The following is a 26,158-nucleotide window of genomic DNA, read 5'->3' as shown; positions in this document are numbered from 1 at the left end:
TCTGTGCAGACGGCACGAGGAGCCTCTCCAGAGCAGGTTGTGTTTGAGACAGGAGATCATCACGTACAAAAGCACTCCCTTCTGTGCAATCACTTTTCAGGTGTGTGTGAGAGGAAGGTCTTTTATTTTTAGACACTGTCCAAGGACTTTGTCTTTCTCTGACAAGCATCAGTAACAAATATGCATCGTTAAGAATTTGTCTAGCTGGCTTGCAAAGCTCATCAGAGCGTGAGCACTGAATGACAGACACTATATTAGGCCTTTGATTGACTACTGCAAGCGCACTTCAAACCTCGATTTGTATTCTTTTCTCAAAGAGGAGAACCTTTCAAGTATAAAGAGAGATTCTACGTGTGCATGTTGACATGCATGGTCTGAAATGACATGCGTCTTTGGCACAACTTCTTTGCATTCACAAGTTGAACAACCTCCAGTTGCTGAAAAATTGCTTGTGTGGAAAGAAGGTGGACTGGCTTCTCAGAGATTGTCAGAAGTTTTGGGCAGAGGGGCAGGTTTGTGGGACCTTGTGGCGCAATGGTAGCGCATCTGACTCCAGATCAGAAGGTTGCGTGTTCAAATCACGTCAAGGTCAGCCGAGAGTGAGAGGACTGCAGCCTGTGATTCCCTTTGAATAGGAGGTTTTTAGTTGCTTGTGGCATACTCGTCCGTCTGTCCAGAAATTCAGGTCAATGACTCATGACGTGTCTCCAGTGAGTTGTTGATGGTGTCGGTGAACACTGTAGACAACTGATCAGCACAGTGCTTCAGGGTGGATGGAGGCACGGAGTTTGGCCCAGCTGCTTTGCATGGGTCCTGTGTCTTAGAGAGTCTGTTAACATCCCTTTCAAGTATGGAAAGAGGTGTGAAGGCACATGGAGAAATTTGTGAGCTTTACTGAGTGGTAGAGGTGATGGGGGAGCGGCAAGTGTTGACTGTCTGGGGTGGGGGCCCGGGTAGCTGGACGTTCCATTGTTTTCTGAAAGCAACAGGTGTGAATACATTGGATAGGTGTGAATGGTAGCTGAATTAGAGGGCTTCTGTAAATGGAACTGAATAAAAATGGCAAACAAAACACCCGCATGCTGCAGGTATACAGAGAGCAATGCCATGAGATACATGTAAACACATAGTTGAAAGAAGTAAAGACTGCACCAAAGAGAAACTCACAAAATTATTGTAAAGAAAAAAACATTCAAATATCAAGTATAAGTTTTTCATTCCGAGCAAACAAATAGTTTTGAATGATAATGAAATCTAAAAGCAGCTTCAGAGCTGGGCTTGGCATTCTGAAGCAAGCTCATCATATCCAGGATAGTTTTTCACTGTGGACAATGTCACTGTGTCCGCTGTGTTGGATACATTCAGATTTCATGTCTAATGTCGGTGCTTGTGATTACAGACGGTATTACATCTCTACCGATAAGAACTGCCATTGACAATCAGCGGGAAGGATTAAGAGCGTCGAAGTGCATCAGCAGAGTGTGTTCGTGTAACAGAAGGTCGATTTTAGTTAACTAAAGGTAAAATAAGGTTCATTGAAGAGAGTTCATGGGCTTATTTAGGAAGTAAACATGTGCAACACCAAGTGTCAGTGTTTTCACTTCTAAGCGTTTACGTGACTATGCGACTCAGTGGCTCACACAATAAGCTCAGTGATTCTTAAGAGTTAGCAGCTAACGAGGAAATGGTTGGCTGACCCTGGCTTAAAATCTGTTGGGCCGCACACGAGATCTGACAAGCAGTCCAAGAAGCTCTGAAGCACTGAACGCCGAGGTGACAAAGATTTATAAAAGACAATGTTCAAACAGGTACCGTCCACCTTCAGAATTCCCACAGTTTGTTCATGCAAGATGTTATTGAAGGCCCACTTTTAAGCAGCGCTAGTCTGGTGGTACGTGTGGAGCAGAGTGGCGCAGCGGAAGCGTGCTGGGCCCATAACCCAGAGGTCGATGGATCGAAACCATCCTCTGCTAGGCGCGTCTGTTTTTAGGACCTACTAAACAACTGTGCTCAGAAAGGCTTGCTTACAAGTCTGGGATAGGTTTCCAGCAAGAAGCCATTCACCTCCCTGAAATTGGACAAAACAGACTGAACCCAGAAGTTGCCTCACTAAGAACCAAATCCTAGTTACTCTAACCTGTTCCGCACATGTGCTTCAAAGCCCATTCACTTTGTTACCTCAACAGCGTGACATCACCTGTTTGCAACACAAGAACAACAATGGAGGCAACGGTGTACTTGCTGCTAAAGCGACGGTAAACGGTTGGACCACTGTGTTGCTTTGGGTGTACCCAAATGGCTGGCTCTGTTTGCCGGGAGACCAGTGACCAGGTACTGCCGCCTAACTGAAAACCAAACGTAGCCAGAAAGGATTAAGATTTGTCATTCTAGCCTTTCTATAGCAGTGATAACAAGTAGCCCCCTGCAACAATTTTGATGTCTTGTGTGGAAAGAAGATGGACTGGCTTTGCAGAAATTTTCAGAAGTTTTGGGCAGAGGGGCAGGTTTGTGGGACCTTGTGGGGCAATGGTAGCGCATCTGACTCCAGATCAGAAGGTTGCGTGTTCAAATCACATCAAGGTCAACCAAGAGTGAGAGGACTGCAGCCTGTTTGAATTAATATGTGATTCAAACTCTGTGCACATACCACTGATCGACATCTCAAACCATTTTTGTTCATAAAGCCTGGAGAGAAGAAGAGGGACTCTCCTTGGAGACGAGCACATTTTGTACAGGAATGATTCGTACGTAAGTACAGTGGTGTGAACCGGTGATTGTAGAATTGTCAGTCACTCAATGCTCCAGGGCACCGTTGCAACTTTTGTATATGAGCTCCTCCGACTAATTGCAACCTTAGCAGAAAAGGAAGCTCCCGTAATGCATTTTCGCTGTGAGCAGGGTTTGAACCTGCGCGGGGAACCCCCATTGGATTTCAAATCCAACGCCTTAACCTCTCGGCCATCACAGCTCCTCCACCTCACCTGCACCTTTTGGCCTGTGGTGAGAGATGCCTGCTCCCTGCTCCAACAGCGCTGGTTCTTTTGGAGATCATCACATGCCAGACCACTCCCTACTCAGAAGTCACTTCTCTGGTAAATACCATTAACAGTCGTTGAAGAGACCATTGTGTGTGAACTGTAAGGTTGTTTAGTCAGGTAAGATTTCATTCAAGGCTGACAGCACTGGTCTCCTACCCCATGGATAGCATTTCTGTGCAGACGGCACGAGGAGCCTCTCCAGAGCAGGTTGTGTTTGAGACAGGAGATCATCACGTACAAAAGCACTCCCTTCTGTGCAATCACTTTTCAGGTGTGTGTGAGAGGAAGGTCTTTTATTTTTAGACACTGTCCAAGGACTTTGTCTTTCTCTGACAAGCATCAGTAACAAATATGCATCGTTAAGAATTTGTCTAGCTGGCTTGCAAAGCTCATCAGAGCGTGAGCACTGAATGACAGACACTATATTAGGCCTTTGATTGACTACTGCAAGCGCACTTCAAACCTCGATTTGTATTCTTTTCTCAAAGAGGAGAACCTTTCAAGTATAAAGAGAGATTCTACGTGTGCATGTTGACATGCATGGTCTGAAATGACATGCGTCTTTGGCACAACTTCTTTGCATTCACAAGTTGAACAACCTCCAGTTGCTGAAAAATTGCTTGTGTGGAAAGAAGGTGGACTGGCTTCTCAGAGATTGTCAGAAGTTTTGGGCAGAGGAGCAGCTTTGTGGGACCTTGTGGCGCAATGGTAGCGCATCTGACTCCAGATCAGAAGGTTGCGTGTTCAAATCACGTCAAGGTCAGCCGAGAGTGAGAGGACTGCAGCCTGTGATTCCCTTTGAATAGGAGGTTTTTAGTTGCTTGTGGCATACTCGTCCGTCTGTCCAGAAATTCAGGTCAATGACTCATGACGTGTCTCCAGTGAGTTGTTGATGGTGTCGGTGAACACTGTAGACAACTGATCAGCACAGTGCTTCAGGGTGGATGGAGGCACGGAGTTTGGCCCAGCTGCTTTGCATGGGTCCTGTGTCTTAGAGAGTCTGTTAACATCCCTTTCAAGTATGGAAAGAGGTGTGAAGGCACATGGAGAAATTTGTGAGCTTTACTGAGTGGTAGAGGTGATGGGGGAGCGGCAAGTGTTGACTGTCTGGGGTGGGGGCCCGGGTAGCTGGACGTTCCATTGTTTTCTGAAAGCAACAGGTGTGAATACATTGGATAGGTGTGAATGGTAGCTGAATTAGAGGGCTTCTGTAAATGGAACTGAATAAAAATGGCAAACAAAACACCCGCATGCTGCAGGTATACAGAGAGCAATGCCATGAGATACATGTAAACACATAGTTGAAAGAAGTAAAGACTGCACCAAAGAGAAACTCACAAAATTATTGTAAAGAAAAAAACATTCAAATATCAAGTATAAGTTTTTCATTCCGAGCAAACAAATAGTTTTGAATGATAATGAAATCTAAAAGCAGCTTCAGAGCTGGGCTTGGCATTCTGAAGCAAGCTCATCATATCCAGGATAGTTTTTCACTGTGGACAATGTCACTGTGTCCGCTGTGTTGGATACATTCAGATTTCATGTCTAATGTCGGTGCTTGTGATTACAGACGGTATTACATCTCTACCGATAAGAACTGCCATTGACAATCAGCGGGAAGGATTAAGAGCGTCGAAGTGCATCAGCAGAGTGTGTTCGTGTAACAGAAGGTCGATTTTAGTTAACTAAAGGTAAAATAAGGTTCATTGAAGAGAGTTCATGGGCTTATTTAGGAAGTAAACATGTGCAACACCAAGTGTCAGTGTTTTCACTTCTAAGCGTTTACGTGACTATGCGACTCAGTGGCTCACACAATAAGCTCAGTGATTCTTAAGAGTTAGCAGCTAACGAGGAAATGGTTGGCTGACCCTGGCTTAAAATCTGTTGGGCCGCACACGAGATCTGACAAGCAGTCCAAGAAGCTCTGAAGCACTGAACGCCGAGGTGACAAAGATTTATAAAAGACAATGTTCAAACAGGTACCGTCCACCTTCAGAATTCCCACAGTTTGTTCATGCAAGATGTTATTGAAGGCCCACTTTTAAGCAGCGCTAGTCTGGTGGTACGTGTGGAGCAGAGTGGCGCAGCGGAAGCGTGCTGGGCCCATAACCCAGAGGTCGATGGATCGAAACCATCCTCTGCTAGGCGCGTCTGTTTTTAGGACCTACTAAACAACTGTGCTCAGAAAGGCTTGCTTACAAGTCTGGGATAGGTTTCCAGCAAAAAGCCATTCACCTCCCTGAAATTGGACAAAACAGACTGAACCCAGAAGTTGCCTCACTAAGAACCAAATCCTAGTTACTCTAACCTGTTCCGCACATGTGCTTCAAAGCCCATTCACTTTGTTACCTCAACAGCGTGACATCACCTGTTTGCAACACAAGAACAACAATGGAGGCAACGGTGTACTTGCTGCTAAAGCGACGGTAAACGGTTGGACCACTGTGTTGCTTTGGGTGTACCCAAATGGCTGGCTCTGTTTGCCGGGAGACCAGTGACCAGGTACTGCCGCCTAACTGAAAACCAAACGTAGCCAGAAAGGATTAAGATTTGTCATTCTAGCCTTTCTATAGCAGTGATAACAAGTAGCCCCCTGCAACAATTTTGATGTCTTGTGTGGAAAGAAGATGGACTGGCTTTGCAGAAATTTTCAGAAGTTTTGGGCAGAGGGGCAGGTTTGTGGGACCTTGTGGGGCAATGGTAGCGCATCTGACTCCAGATCAGAAGGTTGCGTGTTCAAATCACATCAAGGTCAACCAAGAGTGAGAGGACTGCAGCCTGTTTGAATTAATATGTGATTCAAACTCTGTGCACATACCACTGATCGACATCTCAAACCATTTTTGTTCATAAAGCCTGGAGAGAAGAAGAGGGACTCTCCTTGGAGACGAGCACATTTTGTACAGGAATGATTCGTACGTAAGTACAGTGGTGTGAACCGGTGATTGTAGAATTGTCAGTCACTCAATGCTCCAGGGCACCGTTGCAACTTTTGTATATGAGCTCCTCCGACTAATTGCAACCTTAGCAGAAAAGGAAGCTCCCGTAATGCATTTTCGCTGTGAGCAGGGTTTGAACCTGCGCGGGGAACCCCCATTGGATTTCAAATCCAACGCCTTAACCTCTCGGCCATCACAGCTCCTCCACCTCACCTGCACCTTTTGGCCTGTGGTGAGAGATGCCTGCTCCCTGCTCCAACAGCGCTGGTTCTTTTGGAGATCATCACATGCCAGACCACTCCCTACTCAGAAGTCACTTCTCTGGTAAATACCATTAACAGTCGTTGAAGAGACCATTGTGTGTGAACTGTAACTCCTACCCCATGGATAGCATTTCTGTGCAGACGGCACGAGGAGCCTCTCCAGAGCAGGTTGTGTTTGAGACAGGAGATCATCACGTACAAAAGCACTCCCTTCTGTGCAATCACTTTTCAGGTGTGTGTGAGAGGAAGGTCTTTTATTTTTAGACACTGTCCAAGGACTTTGTCTTTCTCTGACAAGCATCAGTAACAAATATGCATCGTTAAGAATTTGTCTAGCTGGCTTGCAAAGCTCATCAGAGCGTGAGCACTGAATGACAGACACTATATTAGGCCTTTGATTGACTACTGCAAGCGCACTTCAAACCTCGATTTGTATTCTTTTCTCAAAGAGGAGAACCTTTCAAGTATAAAGAGAGATTCTACGTGTGCATGTTGACATGCATGGTCTGAAATGACATGCGTCTTTGGCACAACTTCTTTGCATTCACAAGTTGAACAACCTCCAGTTGCTGAAAAATTGCTTGTGTGGAAAGAAGGTGGACTGGCTTCTCAGAGATTGTCAGAAGTTTTGGGCAGAGGGGCAGGTTTGTGGGACCTTGTGGCGCAATGGTAGCGCATCTGACTCCAGATCAGAAGGTTGCGTGTTCAAATCACGTCAAGGTCAGCCGAGAGTGAGAGGACTGCAGCCTGTGATTCCCTTTGAATAGGAGGTTTTTAGTTGCTTGTGGCATACTCGTCCGTCTGTCCAGAAATTCAGGTCAATGACTCATGACGTGTCTCCAGTGAGTTGTTGATGGTGTCGGTGAACACTGTAGACAACTGATCAGCACAGTGCTTCAGGGTGGATGGAGGCACGGAGTTTGGCCCAGCTGCTTTGCATGGGTCCTGTGTCTTAGAGAGTCTGTTAACATCCCTTTCAAGTATGGAAAGAGGTGTGAAGGCACATGGAGAAATTTGTGAGCTTTACTGAGTGGTAGAGGTGATGGGGGAGCGGCAAGTGTTGACTGTCTGGGGTGGGGGCCCGGGTAGCTGGACGTTCCATTGTTTTCTGAAAGCAACAGGTGTGAATACATTGGATAGGTGTGAATGGTAGCTGAATTAGAGGGCTTCTGTAAATGGAACTGAATAAAAATGGCAAACAAAACACCCGCATGCTGCAGGTATACAGAGAGCAATGCCATGAGATACATGTAAACACATAGTTGAAAGAAGTAAAGACTGCACCAAAGAGAAACTCACAAAATTATTGTAAAGAAAAAAACATTCAAATATCAAGTATAAGTTTTTCATTCCGAGCAAACAAATAGTTTTGAATGATAATGAAATCTAAAAGCAGCTTCAGAGCTGGGCTTGGCATTCTGAAGCAAGCTCATCATATCCAGGATAGTTTTTCACTGTGGACAATGTCACTGTGTCCGCTGTGTTGGATACATTCAGATTTCATGTCTAATGTCGGTGCTTGTGATTACAGACGGTATTACATCTCTACCGATAAGAACTGCCATTGACAATCAGCGGGAAGGATTAAGAGCGTCGAAGTGCATCAGCAGAGTGTGTTCGTGTAACAGAAGGTCGATTTTAGTTAACTAAAGGTAAAATAAGGTTCATTGAAGAGAGTTCATGGGCTTATTTAGGAAGTAAACATGTGCAACACCAAGTGTCAGTGTTTTCACTTCTAAGCGTTTACGTGACTATGCGACTCAGTGGCTCACACAATAAGCTCAGTGATTCTTAAGAGTTAGCAGCTAACGAGGAAATGGTTGGCTGACCCTGGCTTAAAATCTGTTGGGCCGCACACGAGATCTGACAAGCAGTCCAAGAAGCTCTGAAGCACTGAACGCCGAGGTGACAAAGATTTATAAAAGACAATGTTCAAACAGGTACCGTCCACCTTCAGAATTCCCACAGTTTGTTCATGCAAGATGTTATTGAAGGCCCACTTTTAAGCAGCGCTAGTCTGGTGGTACGTGTGGAGCAGAGTGGCGCAGCGGAAGCGTGCTGGGCCCGTAACCCAGAGGTCGATGGATCGAAACCATCCTCTGCTAGGCGCGTCTGTTTTTAGGACCTACTAAACAACTGTGCTCAGAAAGGCTTGCTTACAAGTCTGGGATAGGTTTCCAGCAAGAAGCCATTCACCTCCCTGAAATTGGACAAAACAGACTGAACCCAGAAGTTGCCTCACTAAGAACCAAATCCTAGTTACTCTAACCTGTTCCGCACATGTGCTTCAAAGCCCATTCACTTTGTTACCTCAACAGCGTGACATCACCTGTTTGCAACACAAGAACAACAATGGAGGCAATGGTGTACTTGCTGCTAAAGCGACGGTAAACGGTTGGACCACTGTGTTGCTTTGGGTGTACCCAAATGGCTGGCTCTGTTTGCCGGGAGACCAGTGACCAGGTACTGCCGCCTAACTGAAAACCAAACGTAGCCAGAAAGGATTAAGATTTGTCATTCTAGCCTTTCTATAGCAGTGATAACAGGTAGCCCCCTGCAACAATTTTGATGTCTTGTGTGGAAAGAAGATGGACTGGCTTTGCAGAAATTTTCAGAAGTTTTGGGCAGAGGGGCAGGTTTGTGGGACCTTGTGGGACAATGGTAGCGCATCTGACTCCAGATCAGAAGGTTGCGTGTTCAAATCACATCAAGGTCAACCAAGAGTGAGAGGACTGCAGCCTGTTTGAATTAATATGTCATTCAAACTCTGTGCACATACCACTGATCGACATCTCCCACAATTTTTGTTTATAAAGCCTGGAGAGAAGAAGAGGGACTCTCCTTGGAGACGAGCACATTTTGTACAGGAATGATTTGTACGTAAGTACAGTGGTGTGAACCGGTGATTGTAGAATTGTCAGTCACTCAATGCTCCAGGGCACCGTTGCAACTTTTGTATATGAGCTCCTCCGACTAATTGCAACCTTATCTTAGCAGAAAAAGAAGCTCCCGTAAAGCATTTTCGCTGTGAGCAGGGTTTGAACCTGCGCGGGGAACCCCCATTGGATTTCAAATCCAACGCCTTAACCTCTCGGCCATCACAGCTCCTCCACCTCACCTGCACCTTTTGGCCTGTGGTGAGAGATGCCTGCTCCCTGCTCCAACAGCGCTGGTTCTTTTGGAGATCATCACATGCCAGACCACTCCCTACTCAGAAGTCACTTCTCTGGTAAATACCATTAACAGTCGTTGAAGAGACCATTGTGTGTGAACTGTTAGGTCGTTTAGTCAGGTAAGATTTCATTCAAGGCTGACAGCAATGGTCTCCTACCACATGGATAGCATTTCTTTGCACACGGCACGAGGAGCCTTTCCAGAGCAGGTTGTGTTTGAGACAGGAGATCATCACGTACAAAAGCACTCCCTTCTGTGCAATCACTTTTCAGGTGTGTGTGAGAGGAAGGTCTTTTATTTTTAGACACTGTCCAAGGACGTTGTCTTTCCCTGACAAGCATCAGTAACAAATATGCATCGTTAAGAATTTGTCTAACTGGCTTGCAAAGCTCATCAGAGCGTGAGCACTGAATGACAGACACTATATTAGGCCTTTGATTGACTACTGCAAGCGCACTTCAAACCTCGATTTGTATTCTTTTCTCAAAGAGGAGAACCTTTCAAGTATAAAGAGAGATTCTACGTGTGCATGTTGACATGCATGGTCTGAAATGACATGCGTCTTTGGCACAACTTCTTTGCATTCACAAGTTGAACAACCTCCAGTTGCTGAAAAATTGCTTGTGTGGAAAGAAGGTGGACTGGCTTCTCAGAGATTGTCAGAAGTTTTGGGCAGAGGGGCAGGTTTGTGGGACCTTGTGGCGCAATGGTAGCGCATCTGACTCCAGATCAGAAGGTTGCGTGTTCAAATCACGTCAAGGTCAGCCGAGAGTGAGAGGACTGCAGCCTGTGATTCCCTTTGAATAGGAGGTTGTTAGTTGCTTGTGGCATACTCGTCCGTCTGTCCAGAAATTCAGGTCCATGACTCATGACGTGTCTCCAGTGAGTTGTTGATGGTGTCAGTGAACACTGTAGACAACTGATCAGCACAGTGCTTCAGGGTGGATGGAGGCACGGAGTTTGGCCCAGCTGCTTTGCATGGGTCCTGTGTCTTAGAGAGTCTGTTAACATCCCTTTCAAGTATGGAAAGAGGTGTGAAGGCACATGGAGAAATTTGTGAGCTTTACTGAGTGGTAGAGGTGATGGGGGAGCGGCAAGTGTTGACTGTCTGGGGTGGGGGCCCGGGTAGCTGGACGTTCCATTGTTTTCTGAAAGCAACAGGTGTGAATACATTGGATAGGTGTGAATGGTAGCTGAATTAGAGGGCTTCTGTAAATGGAACTGAATAAAAATGGCAAACAAAACACCCGCATGCTGCAGGTATACAGAGAGCAATGCCATGAGATACATGTAAACACATAGTTGAAAGAAGTAAAGACTGCACCAAAGAGAAACTCACAAAATTATTGTAAAGAAAAAAACATTCAAATATCAAGTATAAGTTTTTCATTCCGAGCAAACAAATAGTTTTGAATGATAATGAAATCTAAAAGCAGCTTCAGAGCTGGGCTTGGCATTCTGAAGCAAGCTCATCATATCCAGGATAGTTTTTCACTGTGGACAATGTCACTGTGTCCGCTGTGTTGGATACATTCAGATTTCATGTCTAATGTCGGTGCTTGTGATTACAGACGGTATTACATCTCTACCGATAAGAACTGCCATTGACAATCAGCGGGAAGGATTAAGAGCATCGAAGTGCATCAGCAGAGTGTGTTCGTGTAACAGAACGTCAATTTTAGTTAACTAAAGGTAAAATAAGGTTCATTGAAGAGAGTTCATGGGCTTATTTAGGAAGTAAACATGTGCAACACCAAGTGTCAGTGTTTTCACTTCTAAGCGTTTACGTGACTATGCGACTCAGTGGCTCACACAATAAGCTCAGTGATTCTTAAGAGTTAGCAGCTAACGAGGAAATGGTTGGCTGACCCTGGCTTAAAATCTGTTGGGCCGCACACGAGATCTGACAAGCAGTCCAAGAAGCTCTGAAGCACTGAACGCCGAGGTGACAAAGATTTATAAAAGACAATGTTCAAACAGGTACCGTCCACCTTCAGAATTCCCACAGTTTGTTCATGCAAGATGTTATTGAAGGCCCATTTTTAAGCAGCGCTAGTCTGGTGTTACGTGTGGAGCAGAGTGGCGCAGCGGAAGCGTGCTGGGCCCATAACCCAGAGGTCGATGGATCGAAACCATCCTCTGCTAGGCGCGTCTGTTTTTAGGACGTACTAAACAACTGTGCTCACAAAGGCTTGCTTACAAGTCTGGGATAGGTTTCCAGCAAGAAGACATTCACATTCTTTCTCTCACACAGCGCCTAAGCTACGCCCTTTGCTTCCTGTTTATCTGCTCCTGCTGAGATGGGGCAGAAAACCTCTCCAGTATGTTCTGTGCTCTTCTAATCAGACAAATAAGGCGATGACTTTCTGCGAACAGTATTTCTTATAACTCAGCAGTATAATGCATCATAAAACAATAGCATTCATTCACAATAAATCAGCAGTTTAATGTAATGCAAATCAGTTTAACAAATGTAATAGTTATCACCTTCTAATTCAGGAGAATAATGCAAACTAAAACTACATAATAATTCACAATATTTAATTAGGGGTCTAACATGGCATACAATAATATTATAATCCCACAAGTATCATTGCAGTTTTGCTTGATCCCCTTTATTGCCTCTTTATTGGTTATCTTTTTGGGTGTCATTGAAACGCATAAATAAGACAAGCACAGTTCCACAAACCTGTCCCCTCTCTGAAGCAATAGACCTCACTGTCAGTAATCCAGGGGTAGATGGGGAAGTGGTAGGTTTTGTTTATAGGGGATTTCACTTCCACCTTGGCAGGATACCAACAGTCTTGGAGAAACCTTTTCTGTTTGTCTAACTTTATCATCACCAGCTTTCCGAGGGATTTGGGGCAGGACACAATAAAATGAGATACCTGAAAAAAAAAAAAAAGAACAAACAAAATATCCACATCACATGTAGTTTTAAATAGTTTTAAATATGTATGCAGAGGAGTTTCAGACTCACTTGCCCTCTAAAGAAAGATGGTTTCCAGCTTGTGAGATCAATGCATTTGCTCTCTCCATCTGTCCCGACCAGTGTAATGTAAACGTTATTGAAAGTGGAGGCCAAGGCCAGATTGCCAGTGAACACGGTCACTTCATAGTTAATCATTGTCACCCTTCAAAGTACACAGCAAAAACTGTAGTGTTGAATCAACTCCCACAGAGTTGATTTTAACATTTTTTCAGGGTTTATATAGCTCCACACTCTACAGAGTTGAATTAACATTTTCAAAATAGTTAATTATTTAACACTTTGTCAGAGTTCCTTCTTTAACTCTTAAAACCAGGTTAAATTAACACTGAGCAAATTATTATTAACACCATGTCTGAGTTAATTTTTAACTCTTAAAACCGGGTTAAATTAACACTGAGCAAATTATTATTAACACCATGTCTGAGTTAATTTTAACTCACCAAACTGGGTTAAATTAACACTACACAGATTGAAAAATAACACTACTTTAACTCTTTACTCTTTTATTAAGGTAGTTTTAATCCCTAAAAGAACTATTTATGTAATAGATTAACATAACTTTTTAACGACAACAATTACAATTATGAGAATAATTTCAAGAAAACTGTACATTGTCCAAAAACATTTATTATCATGCTTCTTTTTCCCAGAAAGTGAATCAAAACATAATAAATGAAGATATAATGTACAAACTTTCATCTGCAGCACTGTATGAGTTTTGAATATCAAATGTGCAGACCAATATCAAATGGTCTGCACTACCCTGCAGTTTGGCCACAATGGATGCACACATTTCTTTGGATGAATCCCTTGTAAGTACTGAATCAATGCTCACTGGAAGAACTAGACTCTGGAAGAACACTGGGAGAACTGTGAGGAAGATTTGAGGAATTAAACTGGTCCTCCAAAGCAGGTGAAACTGTGTCATTAGAAAAACAAGCAATGGCTGAAGTTCGATCATTTTGGTCAACATTGCTGTGAAAACTACTGAGGTGCTTCCTAAAGCCTGCATAAGTTTGGAACTGAAGCCTGCAGCCTGGCTGCCAATAAAATAACTTAAACTTAGGTCCAGGATAATAACCATGTTCACCTCTTAAATGTGAAATCAGCTGCTGCCTGCTGGGATAAGCTCTCTTACACAAAAAACATGTCAGCATTTTAATGATTTTTACTTAGGTTGTGAGAAGAATTTCCTGGTTAAGGATTTTGGCTCTCAGGTCACGAACTCTTGGGGACTCCTTCATTTTCCCCATATCAATATTGTATACTGTTGTCTGCAGAAATGTGTAGAAATTCACAAGTGCAGCATCATAAGACACATTGAACGCAAAATGAGCTTTAAAAAGCTCATCAAATGCCCCAAGGGAGCGGCTGGCCTGGCAGGGGATGAGACGCTTGTCTATGGCAACATAGAAGCTGTCGACCTTCCTCTTCTGGCGCCCAACAGCCAGGAGGTATGGCTGCTGACTCTGCTGATTCTGGAGATGCTCTTCCAAACTGCAGCAAGACTGGAGTTGAGACAAAGATACTGAGCATTAGACACAGGAGCAAGTCAGAGATAATAGCATCACAGAAATGAGTATGTAAACCTCCTTTGTAAGCTCAACTGTAATTTGTTTCATTCACCTCTTAACCAGTGACATGGCAACTTATGATAAAAACTATAAATATTAAATTACCTTATGAAAGACTACAAGTCTCTCAACAGCATCAGAGGCGCTGATTTTTTGATACTTTGGTCCTCCTGGAGGTGGCGGAAGGAGATAACAACAGGGAGGCCATGTCTTGGTCAAAGGCTGCGGCCAAAGAGTCACAAGAATCAATTGACAGCAAATCTTTCAAATGCAATTTTTAAGGAGAACTAGAAAAGCACTTCCTAAGAAAGTTGAAATGTGCTGTCATAAACATTAAACTAACAGCTAAAGAAAACTGATGAAGCAAAGCTAACAGGTGAATGAATTTGTATTTATTAATAGAATCCTGATGCTATTGAACTTTAACTGCTTATAGCAAATCATATTTAACAAACTCACTTGCTGCCTCATCAAGATCACTTCCTGGTGGACTCTCTGCTGACTGCACCAATTGACGCAACTCTACTGTTGAGGTGAGCTGCTTGGCCTCTTTGATGATTTGATACCTAAAGATTGGATCCCATTTCTGAAGCAGCCTGGTAGATATCTCATCATCAAACAGGAGAGTGAAGTCTTGATTCACCTTTAAGAAAGAAAATCTACTACTGCCACATTCATCTTGAAATTTAAAGTGATATTAAAAATTCCACTGAATATTCTCACCAATCCTTTTGTATCCAAGAATCTTGGGAAGATAGACAGGATATCAAGACTTTTGTCAGGATCATTGATGAGCTTCTGACGATGCTGAAAAGTCTCTCTCATCTTCTGGAAAATCAAGGAAGTGTCGGATGTATGGTTCAGCAAAGAGATGGCCTCCTGGCAAGCATCTCCATCAAGCTGCATGTCGACATTAATGGGCCTTTGGTAATTTGGGCCCCCTGAAGAAAAACACACAAACATAAAAGCATAGGTGCTGAGCAGATAGGTAAATGAAAACAAAATAGTATATAATGTAAATGAGAACATTATCTAGTTTGTGGACACTTAATTTCTTACCTCCTTCTTGAGCAAAGCCAGTGGAGCTACTTGGTGGTGCAGATCCTCTTCTAGTCTTTCTCTGTATCGTTTTCAAACGCCAAGAAATGTATCCAGTGCTGCTTGCAGCATCATAGAAGTGTTCCTAAAATGTAAATACATTCAAAAATAATGTGTTGTCAATCTGAAAATTTTCAGAACTTAAATGTCAACGCACACAAATCCCAATGATGCACAGCATGAAAATTATGTAAACAAAGTGCAATAATAGTGACTATACATAGCCTTTCTTGGAGTATGGGTCTTTCAGGGATGGGAACAATGTCACTACCCCTAGCGCGTACTGTTCTCTAACAGCTTTGGTGGGGAGGTGCCTGAAAAACGATTTTAAATTAGCATGCTTAAGTAATGGCAAAATAGTAACTTGTATTTAAAAAAAATAAAATAAAATGCACAAATAGAACACACATACCCATGGCAATCAATCATGTGAGCCACTATTATATTGACCATTTTTCTTCTGGTAGCATCTGTTAGAGTTTGTGTTGTGTGATATTCCTGGAGAACCTCTTCACCACCTGAATTGGTTCCAAGTACACCTTCAATTAACTTGAGAAAAAAAAGATGCAAAAAGTGAGGAATAGTTTTTCTACATATTAAGAATAATGAAGTAGAAAAAAAACTATGAGAACTGAGTTTTGTCACAACCTTTTTAGCAGATGCTACATCAACAGTACCCTCAACTCTTGTTTTCTTCCTGGGACCCTCATCTAGAAGTATAGTTGATGTACTTGCATTTGAGCTGAAGCTTGAGTCAGAACAATCAGATGCAGAAGACAAGGAGCAATCAGAAAATTCTAAAAGGAAAAAACAACATTATTCTGTAAGGTGTAGAAAAAAAATCTGGCTGCAGATTTTTAACTAACAAAGCAACATCACACTGCAGACCTGACTCCTTTAAATTAACTGATCTCAATGTTCAAACAGCTGATTGGTCAAATTGTGTGCTCCTGATTATTTGGAACAACCAGCAGCCACACAGCCCTTCCCCATGTCTGGTGTTGAGCTTGCCCCTTTAAATTTCTCACCATCACTTGAGAAAACTGTTAGGACCACAGTGCCTTGGCTGATAAGGTCACTGAAAATCACTTCATCAACTTCTGTCCCTGTTGCATCTTTGTACGCTACTTTTGCATCAGGTGGCAGGCAAAATCTCTCGATGACTGGAAAAGATAAGATATATCTGAGTGCACCTTTTAAGTAAACTGTTCTTGCCTCACATTCACTAAAGTGATACACCACTGTATGATTCAAGAGACTTGGCGAAACGCCCTACAAAAAATTCTGTCCCCCCAACTAAAATTAGGTAAGATATAAACAAACCTTTTTCATGAAACTGCATAAACTCAAACCGCCCATCAACCTCTTCCAACTTCACATACTTCTGCTGTTGGCAGTATCGAACCTGGACCAGCATTTTACTGAGACAAAATAATAACAAAAATGGCATACTAGTAAGTATTTGACATTTAGAGCAATTCAAGCAAAAATGATTAAAACACTGACATATACCGTACATGGTGATTAATACTGACCATGCGTTTGAATTTCACTGCAATAACATTTAATGTTATCAAATAAACCTGCGTCTGTCCATGCAGCAGTCCAATTGATACACAACACAATACAAAATACATGTTAATCTATGGTGTAGTTTACACCAGACACGGAGTGCTACGAAGTGATTGTTTCGGTATCTGGTCTATTTTTTGCGTGGGCCACGCATGTTCCGCAGGAAGTTACACCAAGACACACAAGACAATCCAGGCAATTTTGAAGATAAAAGCTATTCTCCAAAATAAAATACTGCGATTGACAAATGCGATCAGATTCGTGTATGAAAAGAGACAATAGAGATGAAAATAAACACATCGCAAAGGAGGGGACAGCCTAACTGACTATGTTTGGGGCGGGTGTCTCAAAGGGAGAAGAGAGTGAGACAGAGAGAGAGACAGATTAGAGACAAGTCAACGATGAACGATGTCAAAGTAAAAGCAGGAGTGACTAAAACAAGCTCTCTTCAATTATTTTGGGATGTTATTTACTTATCAATTGTGAAAAAATTGCTCTGAATAAACAGAGGAGCAAAAACGCTCATGAACTGGCGTGGAGAAAGACGTGTCTGTGTGAACAGGGGAAAAGCTGAACGTGGCGCGGCGCTTCCACGTGCAGTGTCTACCGTCACTCACGAGTAAAAAGACTGCAACATTAACATTAGCATTGGAGGCTAAATAGAATTTTCGACACATCTCCTCCTCTATTAAAGCTCGTTTTCAGCAACCGAACACCAAGAAACATCAAGAAAACCTCACTGCACCGATAGAATACCGTTAATTTTATATAAGTTTGAATTACTTACCGTTTGTGTAAAATACTCCAAGCAGCAACACGGCAGGTATCCACCACGGTGTAACCAGCAGAAGCACATGGAAAATCGGCCGGGCAGAGCAAACTATTAATTGATCCACGGGTTTACCTGAGCAGAAGCCCAGGGGCCTACCAAGATAAATAACTCTCTTCAGAGTTCATTTGCCTGGACTTGAATAACACTGTTTAATAACTCCAACACTGAACACTATTTGAATCAGAATGTGTTAAAATGACACTTTGAGAGTGGAAATCAACTCTAACATGTTTAACCCTGAAATTTTAACACTCCAGTTTTTGCTGTGTAGAAAAACCCAGATGAAGAGAGAATTTTAATAACCATCCCCAGCATCATTTGACCAAACATTTAATTCAAGTTAGTACTTTATTCGATCATAAGTTGCAGTCCAATTATTGGAGATTGAAATACTTTCATAAATAATCTGCCTTATCTCAGCAAAAGAGACCAAGAACATCCTCTGAAGAAATGTTGATATGAAAAAAGTCACCGCTAATATCCTTATGTTTTATAGGACTGCTCAGTAAGCTGCATCAGTCTTTGCTGATCAGAAAAGTATGAACCGGCAGAACCTGCAAAAACTATGCATACTACAGAGTTAGAAGGGAATTATCATCAAGGACTGTTTTATTAAATTAGAATGAATTATGCATTTTATCCTTGTCTCTTTTCTCTCCTTCTTCCCCTCTCATCTCTCCACTGGTTGCTGCAGATGGCTGCTCCTTCCTGAGTCCTGTAAGAGGTCCCTTTCATTTAAGTTAGTTTTTACTCCCTTCATCTTTACGTTCATCTGTATTTTGAAATATCGATGTTCCAGAAGGAGTTTGATAAGTAAAAATCCTGAAAAATTATTAAATTGTATTAATTTTATTCTGTAAAATCCAAATGACTGACTTCCTCTTCTTATTGAGTTCATTATGGCTCCAAGAGACTTTTCTGAACAACTTGGGATGTTCAATATGGTAACTGCACTTGTGAATGTAGCTGAACAACAGTGAAAGTCTTAATTTATTGAGCCATTTTATCTCATTCACACCTGAGACAGATTTCAATTTGAACAGCTTCTTTAATGATGTGATAAGGCCATGGTGGCATGGTCAGGTTCATAGACTTATTCTTTATAGGTGAAGTCAGTGCAGTTAGATAAGTGGTGGGTGCAGGAGTCCAAGCAATCACTGAGGTGTTTCTTTTTTTTTTTTTTAAGGAATATTTTTGTTTATTGCATTTTATTATAATTATCTTATCTCACTATCTTACTTGGCTTCTTAGACTAACATTAAGTGCAGATAAGATGTCTGCTTTAGTTGTGGGGCTGACACTCTTTATATCAGTAACAGTATGTGAGCAGGATAACAATGACAAACAAAAAAATCAGCTGCATAGTTTAAGTGTGGCGCTGATATGATCAGTTCTGTCACTTATACTATTGTCATTTAGCGATAGACAACACGTTCTCACTCCCAAAGCATCACATTTTACGCTAGGTGACAAAACATCAACATATCACCAGTTTATATCAAAAGGTTGTGTATATATATATGTATATATATATATATATATATATATATATATATATATATATATATATATATATATATATATATATATATATATATAGGGAGTGTCCTTTCCACTCCCTTTCAACATGTAAATAAATCAGAATGTTTTTTTTGTATGTAATTTGTAAAGTATTTTTTTTTCTTTCTTATTTTCTTTTCTAAATGTACTTGTATATTGTGCACATGTTGAAATAAATTACCAATCAATCAATTAAACAATACAAGACGGCCTGTTTTAGGATGTAAAAAAGCCTCATAGCAGTGAAAGTTACCATATGGTTCCCTCACCACTGCTCATGAAGACAAAAATAACTGCTTAACTGCACATTAATCTTTATTTAATATCTTTATTGACTTGAGACAACTTTTAAATTATGTGTAGTCCAGTATGTACTTGACATGTCACACAACTACATTAGGAAAATAACACATATAACAAGACGTTGTGATTTTTCTGGTTTACATTAATCTATCGTCATCGTATAATCTAACAGTATGAAAACATTTCCATCACTATTTCTCACCTTTTCAATGTACTGACTATATTAACTGATATCTTTGTAACATACATCATGAATGAAGGTACGATTATTCTAACTCAAAAACTTTTAACTGGTAGTGTAAAGTGTTTGTCAGGTTCCCATTCTTCTTGGAATTTCTAATTTTGGACTCATAAACCTGAATAAAGGTTCATTTTTGTTTAACCCTGTCTGTGGAGTCTACTTTGGATTATTTCTCCTGTTTACTTTGACACACATGTATCTAAGTGTCATAAGATGGAAAGGTAAGTACAGATATATCATATTTTTACTTAAGTACAGTACTTAATTCATTTTGGAACAGAGAAAGTTCCTTTTCTGCTGGCAGTTTCTTATGCTGTAGGGTGAACTACCGTTCTTCTCGAGGACGCCACAGAGGCCCTCGGTTGGGCATTTTGGGATATCCTGATATTGCATTTCTTCTCCACCCACCCACAGCCACTCACCAGCCAGGTTACACAGGCCTGTCCACACCTGCCAACAGTAAACAAACAAAGTTACAGTAAGTATAGTTATGAGTCTCTCACCAACACAAACGCATGCAGAAAACTGCCCAACCTCATCAGTGGTAGCCTCTTTTGCGGTCTCTCGTGCAAGTGTGTAGTCATCCGGAGTGATCAGGGTAACCAGGTCATAGCCATGGTTCCTGCATGAAGAGGCTGGATCTTCTGTGACCACTCCATCCAGAGACCTGCAGTGTTCTAATGCCTCCTCCCATGTTTTATTCTCCTTCACCAGAATCAGCTTTTCCTCATAACATAGGAAATTATTTTTTTTATTGCACTTCTTGCTTTCCCATTTTCCGTCACTTTTTCTGTTCACACAGTTTTCATCCTCTTTTGGTTCTGCAAGAAGTCGAAGTACAATAGACAAAAAAGACTGGGATGGATTTCAGAGATGTTTTAAAGGTCTATTTTTATCTAGATTCAGTATCAAATCATTTTACAAGTACAGTGTTTATGTGTCTAACAAACCCTCCTTGCTGAAGTTGCAGCTGAAACAGTTGGTTTGGGACATCATGAAACTCATTACAGTCAACACTGTGGTGGAAAACACTGCTCCGCACTGTAAATCTGATCCTTTCTCACCAGTCAAATTGTTGAATGCTCAAAATGTCTCAAAATGATTTCAGGTCACAATGCAAATAAGTTTGGTATAATTACCAGTAAGTTTGATCTTGTAACATCTAAGGAGTAAGAAACATAGTATGAAAATTTACCACCACCATCCCATTGTGTGAAGATGGCTATTTCGTCTCCTCTGGACCATTTCCATGGACTTGTTTCATCCTCCCGGGACAAACCGATCCATCCAGAGTCCTGTAGAGCTTCATTCTCTTCTGTAGTTCTCACTCGGACCAAATCAGTGTGGTGCTCCCTGCAGTATGCCAGTGCATCTGCCCAGGTATACTTGTGAGGGCCATTATAAAACTTGATGTCCAGCAGATGTCCACACACGGGGAAAAGAATGAGCAGGAGGGCAACGTGCTTCGTCATTGTGTTTTTCACAGGAGAAAAGTGGACAAAAAGCCTGCACAGACAGGACACAGAGCAAAAATTTTATAGTGAGGAAGAGCAGCGTCTGCCGTGTCCACATAACGCTCTACTGATAAATGTTGGGAACAATAAACTCTTCATTAAACACAACTCGAGTAAATTGCACAGATATAGGTGCTTGTGTGTTTAAAGAAATCAATAAAACATTTCACATTTCAAGTGAAATGTCCTATTATTTAAAAAGAAAAGAACACAAAACAATAGAAATACTAATTTAAATGAATTGTTGTAATGACATTTACAAAATAAGAGTGCGAGTGAGATCAAACTGAATAGTGAGATAACTTTTGTTTTTTGTTCTTCTTTGGGGGATCATACACTGTGTTCAGTGTCTGATCCCTTTGTCACGATCTTGGGTCATTTGACCCAACGTATTGAGTTTTAGTTGATAATTAATAATTCCAGCAATAAAGCTGTGTTTTGAGTTTAGTTTGGATTTTGGGTCCATTCCTGCCTGCCTAACACAGCTGTTATGACACCAAGTACTTTCAGACACTACAGTGACTTTGGTCCAGTTTATACAGGAATACTTCTTTAATGAGCTGCCTTTTTTAATTATTTTTTTTATCTATACTTGTTCCTATATCTATGTGACAGTGTAATTAATCATGGTTTTCAATCACTGACATAAAAACAGGAGTTAAACCAATTCAGTTCTCTTTCAGTTGAGCTATGTTTATTGTCACTTTGCTCGCTACATATTTTGTCAGTTATAAATTTTACTACTATTTGCTGTCAGTCAGTGTAAAACATTACGACAAAATCAAAATCAGACAAAGACGTAATGTGTTAACCTAAGTCTCAGATGGTTGTTTTAGTGAAATTGCTCTAAAATGACTAAAGAAAAATTAGAGAATGAGTTGTACATGCACACATGCTAGTCTCAGGAAGTTAAACTGCTTTTAATATACAGTTTCAGCAGATTAAAACTGAAATCAGCCCAACTGATAAAGTCCACAACTTACGTGGCTATCACACTGTTTTCTCTTCATCTCTTTATAAATATTAGTCTCTGTCATTCATTCATTGGACCTGTTTGTACAGCAGCACTTACCCTGGTAGATGTTAGGGAAGCTTTGAAATTCACTCCGGTTATGATCCCTCTATATCAAGTCTGAAAAGACACCAGTGGTGATTCAGAGGTTCATGCAAAACCTCCCACCTATTTCCAACTAAATTGATCGATTGCTCTGGCGTGGCATCCCACAAGCCATTTAAATCAAAAGCAAAGCAGCATCATTCAAATTCACTGTTTCTGGATATTTACTTTACTTTGTCCCTTCCTAGAACCTTCAGGGATCATGTTGTGTAAACCACCACACCTTACTAACAGAAAGCTGTCAAAGGTGGGGATTTTTGTGTTTGAGTGATGTTGAAATCGCTAGAAAGATGAGAGAATTTACTTAGAGAAACTTAGAGAGACTTAGAGACTTAGACAGTTTTACTGTTATTGTGCAGTTTCTTGCACAGAGAAATTGGGTAGCTGGACCACAAGGTGCAAAAGTAAAGAAGGGAAAACAAATATACAATGAGGGAAAAAAAATAAATAAAAAGCAATATATATGTATACATATATGTGTGAGTGAACTATATACATGGTGTATGCGTAGGAAACATTGAAACAGAAACATTGTGGGGCTGCATACAAGGGCAGTTATATAATATAATAAATAAAATAAAATAAGGGTGGAGTGGCAATGGTCATTTGCCATGGGTGGGGATGGTGATTCCAATGAGACCAAAATATTGCACAACATATGCCTTAAAACATTTTTTTTAAAAACTTTTGTTTTTTTGTGTTTTAATATTTGTGTTTACATAATAATAATATATGCACAACAATTGCTTAATCTTTAAATATTTAAAGGTTAAAGGTTGTAATCCTGGAAAAAGTGCAGGACGTCCTGCTAATTGTGGTTTACTAACTTTGCCTTTATTTGAAGCTATTTCATGGAAATACCAGTGATTACAGCAGCTTCAAGTAAAGGTAAAGTTAGTAAACCACAATTAGCAGGATATCCCGCACTTTCTCCATTCAAGGCTCACAACCTTTAACTGCCTCATTAATGTAATAGGTTTACCTTAGCTTATACACTGCTCAAAAGAAAGTATAGGACCAAGTCATTTAAACTTAGGTGATACTGATCTCGTCAGTTAAGTAGCAGAGGAGATTATTAATCAGTTTCAGCTGCTTTGGTGTTAATGAATTTAACAACAAGTGCACTAGAGGGGCAACAATAAGACAACCCCAAAAAACAGGACAGGTTTTACAGGTGGAGGCCACATTTTTAACTCCTCATCTTTTCTTTCTTACTTTTCTTATTCGGTGGTGAAACCTGACTTGCTACGTGGTGTAGCTAGCCACCACGTAGCACATCATTATATACCAGCTATCCCAACTTCATTAACCCTACAGACATCACTACTGTTTAGTTTTCTGTCTTCATTTATGCTGGAAGTGATAGCAGAGCTGTATTTTTGAATTTTTTCAGAAATCCCTCAGTCAGAACATGGTATATTATATTTAGGTGGAAACTAACGAGCTAACTTCCTGCTAACTTCTAACTCTAAAACTTTTAACTTTTAGAAATTTCTAACTTATAAAATTTCATAAATTCTGTTCTCATGAATTCCTGGATTTCAAACTTAATTCTTGCACCTGGTAGAGCAGCCACACTGATCATTTTATTAAAGATGAAAGGATTTAGACAGTTTTTAACTCTCAGCGATGCCACAGTGTTCATTTGACTTTGGGACATGAAGCGGAGTTTGGACTTGGAAACAGCTAATGATGTCAGACTTAAAGACCGGATAAGCCAGTTTGAATGTTAAGCTCACATGATTCAAATCCGTCCATGCCTCGTTGTCACTGTATACGGTAGACATGTTTTTTTCTCCATTAACCTTGGTTTATTATTCAACCAAATTAGTTTATTTCCCTTTGTGTGTTTGTATGTGACGAAAGAAAGCTTCATCTCAACATTAACAATGATTATTCACTAGTCTGTGAGTTTACTCGGTTGCCTGGCTACATTAGTATAACAGCATGTTAGAGTACTCATCATTCTTTACTAACTTAATTTTCACTCTTACGTACAGTAAATATGTTATGTAATGTAGCCTAAAATGACTTGACAAAAACATGATATGTTAAGTATGTTCAAAGATGGATTCCACTTTTGCTGTGATTTCCTAAATGCAAATGTAGCAGGATGAATATTATATGTTCTGGTTGATCCCACTTTTAGTCAGGTGCATTAGGGGGGCGCTAGTATAAATAGTAGGGGCCATCTGAGCATCCCCGGATCGCGTACCTGTTGTTATCTCCTTTCGGTCACCTGACTTCCAGTGCTGCCTCAACCTGAATTGTTACAGAGATCACCCGTGGATTCCCTTCCTGAAGCCCCCATCGTGGCTGGTATGTGTTGATTTGGCGCATGTGTACATTATTTCACTCGGTGATAAACCAATGTTGTTTATAGGTCGTAGCTGTAACAAAATATATAAACAATGATTGGGTGTTGGGACGGCAATGGCATACTTAGTAAAGTGGTCTGTAAGTACGAGGACGTCCTTAATATTGCTCCTATCAGGCTCAATGGACAAAAAGTCCATACAAACAAGCTCAAGAGGTCTGGTGGACTTTATTGTGACCAAAGGAGCAGCTTTTTCAGGAATGATTTTCTCAGAACACAGCGATCACAGGTTTTAACCTTTTTGTCAACATCTGCAGCCATCCTTGGCCAGTAAAACCTTGTTCTCACCAGGTCGAGAGTGCGTTCAATCCCTAAGTGGCCCATATCATCATGGAGGCTACGGAGGACTGTCTCTCGAAACTGCTCTGGAAGAACAAGTTGCCAGGTTACACAACCTCCATCTTGTCGTGTTCGGTATAGTATTTGATTGTGTAGCTCAAGGCGACTGAATTCCCTGATTAGTAAGGGAATATCGGGCAGTTGCTTTCTAACGGTGGGTGGAACCTTGTCCCCAGTCTCGAGTTGAGCTATAATTTCCCTCAAACACGGGTCAGCTCGTTGTTCTGCCCTTAGCTGCTCTACTGGCATATGGGGAATAACTGGTAACCCACCACACTGATCTTCATTCACAAACTCATCTGGTATAGCAGATACAGACATGGCCAAAGAGTCTACCAGGGTGAAAGCACAATCCATCTCTTTGTTTTCACTTGGGCTACAGCCAATGAGGTGCCTCTCACAGATAGCTGGGACCACGTCTGGGCCAAGAGTGACTCCTTGACCAGACAGATGTGTTTCAGTGAACCACTGTATACGTTCCTGCGAGACTCACTCTTGGACAAACCTCGGCTAGCATATGCTATTACTCTCATCTGCCCCTCCTGCTCCTGATACAAAGCAGCACCCAACCCCATAGTGCTGGCATCCGTATGGAGAGTGTAGGGCAACTTGGGGTCAGCAAAACCCAAGATCGGAGCGGTAGTTAGCTTTTCAATGATCGCTCGGAAAGCTTGTTCACACTCTGGAGTCCATCGCTCACCAAAGGGTTTTCTCGGGTCATGATACTGAGGAGTGTTAGCTTTGGGCTTGATACCTTTACGAAGGGGTGGGTAACCTGAGGTCAGATTGGTGAGGGGCTTCACTAGGTTAGAATAGCTTTTAATGAAGCGTCTGTAATACCCTGCAAAACCAAGAAAGGACTTCAAGATTCAATTCCAAATGGGCTGTGGCTCGCCATCCATTGCAATGAAAAATTATTCCTCTTCTGTGGATTTCCACAAAGTCTGTAATCCAAAGTTCTCCAGGAGTCTCGGCTCCTTTCTCCCAACTCAAAAAACCTGACCTAAGAGTGAGGTCAGAATTACTTCAACTGAACATTGTTCACACTTAACTAACAACACTTCTGTTTAATTCAATTCAATTCAATTCAATTTTATTTATATAGCGCCAAATCACAACAAATGTCGCCTCAAGGCGCTTCATAGATACAGAGAAAAGCCCAACAATCATATGACCCCCTATGAGCAAGCACTTTGGCGACAGTGGGAAGGAAAAACTCCCTTTT

General features: G+C 41.4%; 1 protein-coding gene, 13 non-coding genes and 1 pseudogene across 15 annotated transcripts; 10 read left to right on the top strand and 5 right to left on the bottom strand.

The window, feature by feature from the left end:
• The first annotated feature begins 520 nt into the window (after positions 1-520).
• Positions 521-592, top strand: trnaw-cca (transfer RNA tryptophan (anticodon CCA)). Its single transcript has one exon. It is a non-coding gene; the product is annotated as a tRNA-Trp (tRNA).
• A 1,309-nt stretch (positions 593-1,901) lies between these two features.
• trnam-cau (transfer RNA methionine (anticodon CAU)) lies at positions 1,902-1,973 on the top strand. Its single transcript has one exon. It is a non-coding gene; the product is annotated as a tRNA-Met (tRNA).
• A 539-nt stretch (positions 1,974-2,512) lies between these two features.
• trnaw-cca (transfer RNA tryptophan (anticodon CCA)) lies at positions 2,513-2,584 on the top strand. The gene has a single exon. It is a non-coding gene; the product is annotated as a tRNA-Trp (tRNA).
• Positions 2,585-2,886: 302 nt separating this feature from the next.
• Positions 2,887-2,968, bottom strand: trnas-uga (transfer RNA serine (anticodon UGA)). The gene has a single exon. It is a non-coding gene; the product is annotated as a tRNA-Ser (tRNA).
• Positions 2,969-3,729: 761 nt separating this feature from the next.
• trnaw-cca (transfer RNA tryptophan (anticodon CCA)) lies at positions 3,730-3,801 on the top strand. Its single transcript has one exon. It is a non-coding gene; the product is annotated as a tRNA-Trp (tRNA).
• A 1,309-nt stretch (positions 3,802-5,110) lies between these two features.
• Positions 5,111-5,182, top strand: trnam-cau (transfer RNA methionine (anticodon CAU)). Its single transcript has one exon. It is a non-coding gene; the product is annotated as a tRNA-Met (tRNA).
• Positions 5,183-5,721: 539 nt separating this feature from the next.
• On the top strand, positions 5,722-5,793 carry trnaw-cca (transfer RNA tryptophan (anticodon CCA)). Its single transcript has one exon. It is a non-coding gene; the product is annotated as a tRNA-Trp (tRNA).
• A 302-nt stretch (positions 5,794-6,095) lies between these two features.
• Positions 6,096-6,177, bottom strand: trnas-uga (transfer RNA serine (anticodon UGA)). Its single transcript has one exon. It is a non-coding gene; the product is annotated as a tRNA-Ser (tRNA).
• Positions 6,178-6,892: 715 nt separating this feature from the next.
• Positions 6,893-6,964, top strand: trnaw-cca (transfer RNA tryptophan (anticodon CCA)). Its single transcript has one exon. It is a non-coding gene; the product is annotated as a tRNA-Trp (tRNA).
• A 1,309-nt stretch (positions 6,965-8,273) lies between these two features.
• trnat-cgu (transfer RNA threonine (anticodon CGU)) lies at positions 8,274-8,345 on the top strand. The gene has a single exon. It is a non-coding gene; the product is annotated as a tRNA-Thr (tRNA).
• Positions 8,346-9,263: 918 nt separating this feature from the next.
• trnas-uga (transfer RNA serine (anticodon UGA)) lies at positions 9,264-9,345 on the bottom strand. Its single transcript has one exon. It is a non-coding gene; the product is annotated as a tRNA-Ser (tRNA).
• A 761-nt stretch (positions 9,346-10,106) lies between these two features.
• On the top strand, positions 10,107-10,178 carry trnaw-cca (transfer RNA tryptophan (anticodon CCA)). Its single transcript has one exon. It is a non-coding gene; the product is annotated as a tRNA-Trp (tRNA).
• Positions 10,179-11,487: 1,309 nt separating this feature from the next.
• Positions 11,488-11,559, top strand: trnam-cau (transfer RNA methionine (anticodon CAU)). The gene has a single exon. It is a non-coding gene; the product is annotated as a tRNA-Met (tRNA).
• A 1,456-nt stretch (positions 11,560-13,015) lies between these two features.
• Positions 13,016-17,509, bottom strand: LOC148096050 (uncharacterized; annotated as a pseudogene).
• Positions 17,510-19,847: 2,338 nt separating this feature from the next.
• Positions 19,848-21,058, bottom strand: LOC148096049 (macrophage mannose receptor 1-like). 2 transcript variants are annotated; one of them, XM_087836689.1, is made up of 3 exons: positions 20,782-21,058; positions 20,121-20,407; positions 19,848-20,036 (listed from the first exon to the last, which is right to left on the bottom strand). In XM_087836689.1, exons 1-3 carry the CDS (start codon positions 21,056-21,058, stop codon positions 19,848-19,850), a joined length of 753 nt encoding a protein of 250 aa, XP_087692815.1. The 2 variants fall into 2 exon arrangements, with proteins under 2 accessions (XP_087692815.1, XP_087692816.1); XM_087836690.1 differs by having other exon boundaries at positions 20,785-21,058.
• Positions 21,059-26,158: the final 5,100 nt, after the last annotated feature.

The sequence above is a fragment of the Neolamprologus brichardi genome, chromosome 23 (assembly GCF_056152115.1).
Source record: "Neolamprologus brichardi isolate AB-2024 chromosome 23, ASM5615211v1, whole genome shotgun sequence".
Taxonomy (NCBI): domain Eukaryota; kingdom Metazoa; phylum Chordata; class Actinopteri; order Cichliformes; family Cichlidae; genus Neolamprologus; species Neolamprologus brichardi.
The sequence above is the reverse complement of the archived record's forward strand: the minus strand, read 5'-3'. Positions and strand labels throughout refer to the sequence as shown.

Coding starts and splice junctions, on each gene's coding strand:
- LOC148096049 (XM_087836689.1), bottom strand. CDS start 21,058: ATGACGAAGCACGTTGCCCTCCTGCTCATTCTTTTCCCCGTGTGTGGA. Junction 20,408..20,781: donor CACACAATGGGATGGTGGTG/GTAAATTTTCAT, acceptor GACTTCTTGCAG/AACCAAAAGAGGATGAAAAC. Junction 20,037..20,120: donor AAGAGGCTACCACTGATGAG/GTTGGGCAGTTT, acceptor TACTGTTGGCAG/GTGTGGACAGGCCTGTGTAA.